At 31.8% G+C, this 12,341-nt stretch overlaps 1 protein-coding gene across 1 annotated transcript; it reads left to right on the top strand.

Annotated features, from left to right (window-relative positions):
* The first annotated feature begins 619 nt into the window (after positions 1-619).
* LOC121780747 (peroxidase 64-like) lies at positions 620-2,669 on the top strand. Its single transcript, XM_042178373.1, has 3 exons — positions 620-924; positions 1,145-1,333; positions 2,041-2,669. The coding sequence occupies exons 1-3, from the start codon at positions 718-720 to the stop codon at positions 2,596-2,598; spliced, it is 954 nt and encodes a 317-aa protein (XP_042034307.1). The 5' UTR covers positions 620-717; the 3' UTR covers positions 2,599-2,669.
* The last annotated feature ends 9,672 nt before the right edge of the window (positions 2,670-12,341 follow it).

Here is a 12,341-nt window from a genome sequence, read left to right as displayed (position 1 = left end):
ACACGTTTCTCTTCATACAATTGATATAGCCTCGTACAACTAGCTTGCATTAATATTAACAAGTCATAATCAACAAAGTAAATGCTTTCATAATATGCGAATAACTAAGTCACCACATTTCATACAACGAGATTTATTTGTCCAACTAATAAGCTCCCAACCGTTAATAGATTAGCTAACTATATATCGCTCCACTTAAGCAATCATTAGGACAAAGCTATATATATACTATATAACACTATAAATCTAAATATCCACTTAAACTACAAGCAATACGAAATAAGGCCAAACACTCACTAAATACTACTACTAGTCTAGCACACATTTAAAAAGTAGTTACCTAGCAAAGAGCATGCTTATGTATGATGATTAATTTCTTTCCTCTCTAGCTACACTATGAATATCGACAAAGATATATGCTCCTTTTTTCATGGGTGTAGTGATTATGTTTGCATGCCCAGCCAAATTAGTGACAGATAATAATGCATAAAGTAAAATACCCAAATCAACCAATTAATAATTTTACTTAGAAATCACGAATTCATCAAAATGCATGTAGCATGCTACTAATCTAATTCAATGATCATCATTTGGGTTTCACCATCTATCATTTTCTCTTCCTTTATGTATAAATACTAGTCCATGATTGTTAATCACAACAATATATATATCAAGAAGAAGCCTCCCTCTTCTCCAACAAAAGAAAATTAGAGAAATATGTATATTAGTATGGCCTTTGGTGCTACAATTTTAATAATAGTATCATATGTTTCAATGGGGAGTGCATTGAGCATGAATAGGTACGATGTATCATGTCCCAATGTTGAGGCTATTGTTGCTAAGGTTGTAAGAGATGCAACTTCTAGAGATAAAACAGTTCCTGCAACACTTCTTAGAATGCATTTTCATGATTGCTTCATAAGGGTAAGTATTCATTTAAATGTTTCCTTCACATTTTTTAAATTCGTGCCGAGTACATGTATTATTGGGCGGGGGAGTACTTTACTACTACTAGCATTTTGTGAACTCGAACCTGAGATCACCTGTCGCCTCGGGCATTAACCATTGCACTACAGGGCCAATACATATCGGAGAATAGTTATTAGAACTAGTTTAATTTAGTTGTTTTGAAAATATTAAATAGGGTTGTGATGGATCGATACTGCTGGAGTCTCGAGGCGGAAATAAAGCAGAAAGAGATGCACCACCAAACAAATCTCTACATGCATTTTATGTGATTGAAGGTGCCAAGAGAGCTGTTGAAGCTGTATGCCCGGCCGTTGTATCATGTGCTGATATTTTGGCCTTCGCCGCTAGAGATGCCGTCGTCCTCGTAAGCATTTTATTTTGCACATATTTTTTTTCCAAATTAGATATTAATTTATCGCAATTAAACTTATCAATTGTGAGTTAAAACTCGTTTCGTTCTGTATAATGATTATTTTTAGAGGACGGATGAGAGATTATAAGATGGATCCTGACATACTACAAGATTTAGTGACGAAAAAATTCATATATGAAATAATCACTTAGCAACTGTTTCTCTCTTTTTTTTTTGCAATTTCATTATAGTTGCATGTTCATTCAATTATCAATCATGGTAAAGCACGCGAAATAAAAGAGTTGCAATGATCAATGTCCTTTACAATAATGCTAACAAACTTTATTCTATTCTATCATTATTAACTTCAATGTCAAAATAAGAAGAAAAAACCCCAAAAGTAAACGATGCTTGCTTTATTTCAACGTCTTATGTCGTAGCTCACGTCCCTATATTATATCAATACATTTTATTTATGAAATGACCTTGATTTATAAAATCAATTTGTATTTTTAAAGTTTAACTTAAGATAGTACTGTAACATGCTATGTTATAGTGCCTTCATTTTAAAAAAATAGCCCCTTTCAATTTTCACATAAAATTAATCTATTTTTCCATTATCTATTGTTCAATTATCTCTTTTACTAACACTAAAATAATGCTATTTTAGCAAATTAATTAGTAGCAGTATGTCTGAACCACTAAATTTTTACTCGTAGTCAGGAGGGCCGAGATGGGATGTATCGAAAGGAAGAAAAGACGGGAGGACATCGAAAGCTAGCGAGACCTCAACACTCCCATCCCCACTTTTCAATGTCTCCCAGCTCGAAAAATCATTCGCCCTAAGGGGCCTCTCCCCGCAAGAGCTAGTCGCCCTCTTAGGCTCGCACACGCTCGGCTTCGCGCACTGCTCCTCCTTCGAGAAGAGGATCCACAACTTCAACTCCACCCACGACGTGGACCCCACAATCCGCCCCTCCTTTGCGAGGGCGCTGAGGGGTGTGTGCCTCCTCAAGAACAAGGCCCCAAACGCGGGTGTCGCCATGGATCCTTCCTCCACGACGTTCGACACCAACCACTACAAGCTCATACTCAACCGGCAGGCGTTGTTCGCCTCGGATCAGTCACTCCTCACCTCTCCGCAAACCAAGGCTTTGGTTTACAAATTTGCAACCTCCAAAAGGGCTTTCCACACTGCTTTTGCCAAAGCTATGATCAAAATGAGCAGCCTCAATGGAGGCCAAGAAATTAGGAAGGACTGTAGGTTTGTTAATTAAATTTAGTTTACAAATAAGTACTGTATTCCAATTGTGCCTTGTTACTATGTTATTTTGGCCAACTGTTATTATTATATATATATATATATATATATATATATATATATATATATATATATATATATATATATATATATATATATATATATATATATATATATATATATATATATCCTAATGAAGCCTAATGTTGCTTCTCCTGCTTACTTGAAGGCTGCTAGAACCTTTTAAATTCTTGTTCGGATTAAAATATTATATCTCATGATTAAATATGCATTATATTTGTTTTATGGAATTAAATCTCACAACTTAATTATAAATGGATGATAATCACTACAAAAAAAGGGGAATTAGTGAATGAAATTAGTGATGGACAATGAAATTTCAAGAATTAATGACGGAAAATGAATGAAAAACGTAAGTCACTAATTCGTTACATAATATTCTGTCACTAATCTTAACTTACCAAGGCAGCTACATACCATTTCTGTCATTGCAATTTTAGTGACGGACGAATCTGTCACTAATATTTTTTAGAGACAAGAATTTTAATAACGGATCTGCAGATACGTGCTTGTCATTAAAATTCTTGTCTCTAAAAAATATTAGTGACGGATTCGTCCGTCACTAAAATTACAATGACGGAAGTGGTATGCAGCTGCCTTGGTAAGTTCAGATTAGTGACAGAATATTCTGTCACGAATTAGTGACTGACGCTTTTCATTCATTTTCCGTCACTAATTCTTGAAATTTCATTGTCCGTCACTAATTTCCTTTTTTGTAGTGAATCATACGATAATAAATTATAGAGTAAAGGTCAATTTTAGTGCTAAACATATGACCAAAATACGAATTTGGTGCAATACATTAATTTTTTGAAAAATAGGTCCATAACAAATGAAATCCTTGTCGGAGTGGTCCAAAAATGACCTTTACTCTAAATTATAGTTATCCTTTCCAACTTAAATAATCTCAAACTTAATCTTAAATAAATAACCATATTACAATAGAGATGATGCCAAAGAGATATGTAGAAAACCATGAAATCAAATTTGGATTTTTTAATGGATTCAATATCGGATTCCCGGTGAAAATTCCCGGCCAATGAAAACCCCAGGTCCGTGTTCTCACTTGGCTCTTGAGAGATCCATTCCAAAAATGCAGGAATTTCTGCGATGCACATACAGTTGATGCCTAACAACAAAGCTGTATGGGATGACTCCACCAGCAATGGGCTGTCTGAGATTGAGAATGATCCACCCTTTTGCACCACTCGAGTTGGGGACAGACAGACTGATCCTTAACAGGACTGACTGTATGGCCCATGCTGTTGAATACGATATTTACAACGCTCGACTTAGACCACTTAAGGTCCCATTGCATCTTCTAATTCATCTTTCTTTCTTACTTTTTCAACATTTTAATGGTAATTTTCATGTAAATTCTTAATCTTTTGCTAAATTATTATTTTGCATACCAACTTTAAAATCTGTGTATCGATCATCTTATTTTGCAACGAGATTTCGATGCTAACATAGAGCTTGATGATTTACTTATGTAACACTATTGGATGTCAACTAAAATAATGTCACGTTTTAGTTAGCAAAACTCCATCTTAGTACTAACATAAATGACTAATTTGTTGAATTATGAATTTACAATAAGGCATATTAAAGACAAAATTTTGATTGGTCACACAATCAAAATAAATCACACAATTTATAGACTAATTTTAATATTGGTATTCAAAACCAGAATATGACAAAGCTTTAGGAATTTACAGGTGAATTCCCCATGTTTTAATGCTTAGTTAACTCCATCCATGCCACTAGTGTAGGAGCATTTTTTGAGCACGAAGATTAAGGAATACATATTTTAAAAATTGTGTGGGATGATTGAGAATAAAGTAAAATAGATAAGTGTGTTATTTTTCCAATGATACAACTCTAGTAAAACATTCCAATAAAGAATATGCCCAAGACTAATATGGTACTACATGAATCCAACTTACACTACTAAAAAAATGGCTTGTTATCACATTAAATTAATCACATTTTATTAAAACTGTGAGGATATATACTCAAACAATACATTGATCTTTCTTCACATTTATATCATACAGTTGATGTTACACTAGAGTTAAATGTTACACTAGAGTTAAATGTCAGTTCAACAGTCCTATACTCACACTTCTATTGAGTACAATAATGGTGATTTGCTCCTATTATAACTCACAAAAGTTGCTATATGCAAATACTTAAACATGATTCTAAAAAGAAAATTTCAAATTACTAATGAAGTTTAATTATAGAAGAAATTAATTAAAACAACTTATTAAAAAGATAATTGACAAAAATAAATTGAGTAGAAATTACAAAAATAAATAAAGTAGAAATTATTTGTTTTATTGTATATAAATTTATTTTGATGTTAATACTCTAACAATTAATTGCATTATTTATATTATTAATATATCTGATGTGTTTTATTCATTTAAAATTTGGAAATGAAAAAACCGAATCAAAGTTTATGTAATTATAAATTAGTGATAATAATAATATGTATATTAGTCAATTATTATAATAGTACAGTGAAGGCTGAAGCACAAATTTGATGAAAGAATAGAAAATTTTAAAACTGCATGAAACAATTAAAAATAGTGGTGGCAATTTTCCCACTAAAATATTACGTTGGCATTAGAAATAGTGGCAATTCGTCAATTATTATATATAGTAGTAATACATTTAAGCCCTAATTTGTGGAAAGAGTGGAAAATTTAAAAAGTGGCGGCAATTTTCCCACTAAAAATATTACTCCCTCTGTCCCACTAAAGATGACTCACTTTCCTTTTTGGTTTGTCTCCTCTAAGATGACCCATTACCATAAATAGAATCACCCTTATCTCTACTTTATTCCCACTCTCTTACTTTACTCTCTCTATCTAACACACAAAATAAAACTGAATAAAACTCCGTGCCGCCCAAAGAAGGGGTCATCTTCTTTGGGACGGAGGGAGTACTACATAGGAATTAGAAAGTGACAATCCGTCAAATATTAACATTTAAGTACTAATATGTTGAAGGAATAGAGAATTTAAAAAGTGCGTGAAATAATTAAAAATAGTGGTGGCAGTTTTCCCACTAAAATAGAATTAGAAATAGTGGCGGTACTTAATCAATATTTTATCACGCCGCCTACAGTTCCCTAAACCCTATCTCTCTCGTCTTGTCTCTGCACCTTCTCGGCTGAAAAAAAGCTTCAGATTACTCAGAAAAGGTGAGGAGTGTTCTGGTATTTTTATCATCCTTGCCCTATTTACAGATTGTTATGACGCTTCTTTTTAATTCTCTACATTTTGTTGTGTAATTGAATTTTTGAATCGTTCAATTCGCATGAAATTTGTAGAGACTCAATAAGGCGACAACTATAGTCCTCCATTTCATTTCAGTATTCTAATCGTTCAATCCTAAAAGTTTTCTATGCTTATTTTATTGCTGTAATATATGCAGTTAAGGCTTCTAAAGGACGAAGGCAATGTAAAAAGAATGTTCGTTTACAAGATGAATAAGATATATCACATCAAAGGTTGACAAATCTTGAAGGTAAAAAGACAATTGGATAGAGCATGCTCATGCTCATCAGTTGGTTTTATTTGATTTTTGCTGTATGATATTCTTTTCCAAATAGGGTTATTTACACATTACACTGCTGTTTGTAGATATGTGGGTTTTGTGTTTTGGATGTTGATGATTTCTTGAATGCGTTTAGTGAAAAAGAGATGGATTCATGTCGTGGGTGTCTTGTTTGAGATGTATTTGCTAGTTTTATATGGTTGTTAATTGATGGAGTGCAGAACTTGATTTTTTTTACTTTGAATGTGAAATGTAGCAAGGAGATATATCCTTAATCATTTTGCGCATTGTTTTTCCACTATATTCTACGACGGCTGAAACTGATCAGGTATCTTTATTTTTTTTACAGTTCTGACTTCTGAAATATATATCGCAGTCATATATATAGATTTAAAATACTTATTTATTTATTTTGGTTTCATGGAGGTTGGAAAATATGTTTCTTTGAGAAGTATTCTCACGAAGAAAATCGTTGCTAAAGGATTTATTCAGAGCATTGCACCAAATAAAAAAGTTGGGGTACAAATGTTAGGATTGAATTGGTGTGAAATTAATGTTAAAGTTGTGATTGAGCCAAAGGAACAATTGATTAGGCCTTACGACAACTTTCAAGAGCTTTCCCAGACAGTTGGTGATATGATTGCTTGGCCATGTTCCTTGGTATTCTCTATCAATTATTTACTACTACTATAGTATTACTAAATGCATTTTAGTTTGATTCTAAGTATATTTTCATCTTATATATGTAGGCGACTCCCATTGAGTAGTGACAATTTCTTGATTCACATATGGATTCAAGGTAATCTATTGTTAATTAGTTAACTAATTATATTGATTACATGATCAATCTTGGTTTATACTTTTAATTATGTTACTTATATTACAGATTCATGTTAAGTCCTACTTTTTTTCACCAGTTTTATTTATGACTGCAATATTTTATATTTTATTTGTTTAGTGTTTCTTTCAATGTTAATTAATTTTTTTAATTAAGTAGGCTTTTCTGTTTAGATGTTTAATATTAAGTAGACTTTCAATGTTAATTAACTTTTCTGTTTAGTGTTTCTTTCAATGTTAATTAATTTGTTCTAGGAAGTTGATTTATTTGAGGTTTTATTCTATAGAACACATGTAACTTTTCAACTTTTTCAACTCATGATAGTAATTTAAAATTTTTAAATTTTTTTGCAGGGCACATTGCAGAGGAACTTGTTCTTTCGACCAATAGGAAGACGAGGCTCACATATATAAAGAGAGAAGCAATTTACCTACAAATGTGTTATGCTCTTTATAATAGATTATGCTTTATAGTCTGTACTAGTATGCTCACGTAGTTTAAGAAGAAAATGAATTGACATTTCATATTGTTGGAATGCATGTTTAGAGTTTTGAAATACTTTGGATTTTTGTATATTTGAATGTTAATTTTATTTACATGATTTGTTGATAAAAGTTTGTTGGATTATTAAATTTAGTTTATTATTGTATTTTGTATATGGAAGTAACAAAAATAATTATATATTTAAAAAAATATAATTTTAAGCATTTAAAGGATGAAATTATATTTTTTAATATTCGAAGGACCAATGTATAAATTATGGAAATTCATAGGTGAAAATTGTAAATTACATACAATCAGGGGGGTAATGTAATTAGAACCATTCACATGTGGTATTTTTAAATATTTTCTTACGTACTAAGATAGTGTAATCTCAGATTATGTCTTATGACATTCTCGAATGACACTACAAGTAATTTTACATTACATTTTCAAGTGAAATAGTAGACCCTCTATCCTTTCGCTCAAACTATTATTACATCTTTCGTTATCACACTTGCACCCACTGTGATTATAGATGAAGTGTAATAAAAAATATAGAGTAAATGCCAAAATTGGTCCTGAACATATGCCCATTTTATCATTTTAGTCATAAACATTATCTTTTGAATTTTTTGGTCCTGTACATTTCAAATCGGATCACAATTGGTCCTCCGTTAACAATTCCGTTAATATTTAACGGTCAACGATTTTAATCACAATTTTGACCAACTTAAACAATTTTTAATTATTTAATCATCAAAAATATTTTTTTAAATAAAATCATAAATAATTTGATTATTTAAAAATTGTTTAAGTTGTAATAAATATTTTATGATTTTTTGATGATAAACACAATTTTGACCAACTTAAATAATTTTTAATTATTTAATCATCAAAAATATTTTTTAAAATAAAATCATAAATAATTTGATTATTTAAAAATTGTTTAAGTTGTAATAAATAATTTATGATTTTTTGATGATAAACACAATTTTGACCAACTTAAACAATTTTTAATTATTTAATCATCAAAATTATTATTTTTAAAAAAAAATCATAAATAATTTAATTATTTGAAAATTGTTTAAGTTGTAATAAATAATTTATGATTTTTTTATGATAAAAACAATTTTGACCAACTTAAATAATTTTTAATTATTTAATCATTAAATTTTTTTTAAATAAAATCATAAATAATTTTGTTATTTAAAAATTGTTTAAGTTGGAATAAATAATTTAATTATTTAAAAATTATTTAATTATTTCTAATAAATAATTTATGATTTTATTTAAAAAAATAATTTTGATGATTAAATAATTAAAAACTGTTTAGGTTGGTTAAAATTGTGATTAAAATCGTTGACCGTTAAATATTAACGGAATTGTTGACGGAGGACCAATTGTGATCCGATTTGAAATGTCCAGGACCAAAAAATTCAAAAGATAAAGTTTAGGACCAAAATGATAAAATGGACATATGTTCAGGACCAATTTTAGCCTTTACTCAAAAATATATATCCTGATATTTTTAAGTGTGATGAAATGATGATTTTTTTGTAGTGTTAAAAGAAAAAAAAGATCTTTATGACGGTAATTTTCAAGAATTTTCTAACCACTTTTGATAACTAATTATCAAAAAAACCATCAATTTATAGGAGAGTTCATTTTAAATGATACTCCTCCGCCCTCAAATAGGAGTTCTAATTCATAATTATCATAAATGGTAAAAAGACCTCATATCCCATTAACTCATTCCACTCACATAGCGTTAAAAGTTAATATATACAAGTGAGACTTATATTCCACTAACTTTCTTCCATCTATTTTTTAACATTTTTTAAAACTCGCACAGGAAAGAAATGGCACTCTTATTCACGGACCAAGGGAGTATCATGTATTGATAAAAATAATCCTAAGTTAAAAGATTGATTAATGTTAAGCTGATTCATTGATCATTTTATTCTTTGAAAACTCAAATCAATGTCTTATTATCATATACCTCAAAGTAAATACTTACGTCCTTATTAGAATATTAATCAGGTGGAGTCAAGCCCGTGGTGCTCATCCGGAGCCTTTCCCGAAACGGAAACCTCATCTCTACCGAAGAGAAAGAGTGTGCTAATAAGATTTAATACATCGAAATTAGAAGATTTAGAATTTCACTTTCGATTTCCAACTACTTTTCATTATATACGAAACTCAACAAATCGGATTGATGGTAAGAAATTTGGATTATTACCTGCTTAAGATGAAGTAGTTGTTGGAGAGAGAGAGAAGGGCTACGGCAGCGAAGAGAGGAGAAAGAAACACACAACATATTTTTTTCTTTTTATATGACCCTAGTTGGATTACAATTCTCTTGTTAAATATGGAATTGATGGAATTAGAATTCAATACCATATTAATTTTTTTTTTGTGGTAATGAATCAGATTTGGAATTCGAGCCTCCAATTCCAATTCTAGAGTTCGAATTCCACAGTACCGAATGGAGCCTAACACTCATGTCCTGCGACGACAATTTCTTATTGCTTATACATTTATTAATGTTTGTACGGGTGTGGGTTATTTCTCAATAAGAAAAGGAAAAGTTCGAAAAAGAATTTTAAATAGTGGAAAGTTAGCTGAATATATTTAATAAAAATAAAGTAGTGCAATTACATTATTGACCAGCCACAACATATATATGTCTTTGTAAATTTTATTAAAAAGACTAAGTAATAAATTAATCATCTTATTTAATGTCCAATTATCTTTATAACATTATCTATTTCCTCTTATTTGAGAAGATGATATTACTCAAATAAGAGGGTATCTTGTCATAAGTATATTTTCTAGGTGAATCAAATATTGTAAATAAACCGATTTGTATTTGAACCGTGACTATATAAGCCACATGTCCAAAGTTTTTGGTTCGAAGAATTTTGCAAATGTACGTGGCAAGTTAAATATCGATGACCTTATTACTTTATTTAAAAGGGAGTGTTATCCATGATGTGGAAGTATTGATGGATCAGCTGCATATTGGTTCGGATAGGAGCTGAAGAAGATTGCAAGATCATTTCTACTGCTGACAAGCTTCAGTGATCGTTGGATCAAGCTTTCATCCAGATCTTCTAATCTGAGTCGTTAGTTTCATTTGGACAGTTGGGTTTGAAATGTGTATAAATAGTTTGTTGTATTATGTTGTCAGATGTATTGTTTTGTAGCTCGATTTCTCTTGCGTCTTGAATAAAATTTCCTTTTGTAAATTCATCTCTCTCACCATATTTTATTCACACACACACGCACACAATTTCCTCAATTCTAATAATTGGCGCTGTCTGTGGGAATCGATTTTGGGGATAAATCTTCTGTGGAGGAGACGGCTCTGCGACGACAATGGAATCAAGATTTGAAGAAGAAAAATTTACAGGCATCAAGATTTGAAGAAGAAAAATTTACAGGCAACAATGATTTCGCACTTTGGAAAATGAAGATGTGTGACATGCTCACTCAACAAGACCAACTTCTTCTTTGTCGATTAAGGGGAAGGAAACCAAATCTGAGGATCTTGACGAGAAGAGTGTTCAACAACGTGCGGAAATTGAGGTGAAAGCTTTTAGCACGATCGTTCTTTGCCTCGGTGATAAGGTTCTGGTGGAAATAACAAGAGAAACGACCGCTGCAGGTATATTGGCTAAACTGGAAGGCTTGTACCTTACTAAATCGCTTGCAAATAGGTTTCTAATGAAGCAACGACTGTATTCCTATAAGTTTTTGGAGGGAAGGGGGTATTAGAACAGTTGGGGGATTTTAATAAAACCATCGACGATCCGGAGAATATAGGTGTGTCGATTGGTGATTAGGATAAGGCAATTTTGTTATTGAATGCACTCCCATCAAATTATGATCAGCTTCGTGATGTGATCTTGTATGGCCGTGAGAAAACTGTAACATTCCCTGAGGTGCAGTCTGCCTTAAGATCAAAGGAGCTGCAGAATATGGAGGTGAAAGCAGGAAACTCAATGTCTGAAAGCTTGAATGTAAAGAAGTGCAAGGGAAAGAAGTTGTACAAGAAGTTCAATGAAACCTCCAAAAACACATATAGTGATCAAAAGGAGACCGTTCTTGCCATTGGTGCTAGAAGTCGAGCCACTTGAAGAAAGATTGCTATGCTTGGAAGTGGAAACAACAGGAAAATGGAGGGAAGGTGGTAAATGCAGCCGAAGAGGTTGAAGAGAATGAGATTCCAGAAGCCTTAAATGTGATGGATAAGAGGGAAGGTGGATCTTGGATCATGGACTCGGGCTGCAGTTTTCATATGAGCCCCAACTTGTCCTGGTTTGAAGATCTGAAGGAAATATCTGGATCTGTCATTTTGGGGAATAATCAAATATGTTCAGTAAAAGGAATAGGCACCATTAGATTGAAAGTTGATAATGGATGTAGTATTGTTATCAGCTCAGGTATATTACTGAGGTGAAAACTGAGGAGAAAAGAAACCTGATTTCACTGGGCTCTCTTGAAAGCAAAGGGTGCAAATTTGTTTCTAAAGGTGGAATAATGACTATCAGTAGGTCAAGAAACATATTGATGAAAGTAGAACGGAAAGGAAGTTTGTATTACATGAAAGCTAATATCATGAGAGGAAGTACAGAGGAAGCTTGTGCTCTAGTGACCGAAAGTCTGAAAACCTGACATTCAAGACTTGGTCATCCAGCTATAGGTACTGTGAAGGAACTGATCAAGAAAGGACTTGTGCATTGTGATGATAGTGATGGTGATTCGATAAAGTGTGTGGGATGCATATT

The sequence above is a fragment of the Salvia splendens genome, chromosome 20 (genome assembly GCF_004379255.2).
Source record: "Salvia splendens isolate huo1 chromosome 20, SspV2, whole genome shotgun sequence".
Lineage (NCBI taxonomy): Eukaryota > Viridiplantae > Streptophyta > Magnoliopsida > Lamiales > Lamiaceae > Salvia > Salvia splendens.
The sequence above is the reverse complement of the archived record's forward strand: the minus strand, read 5'-3'. Positions and strand labels throughout refer to the sequence as shown.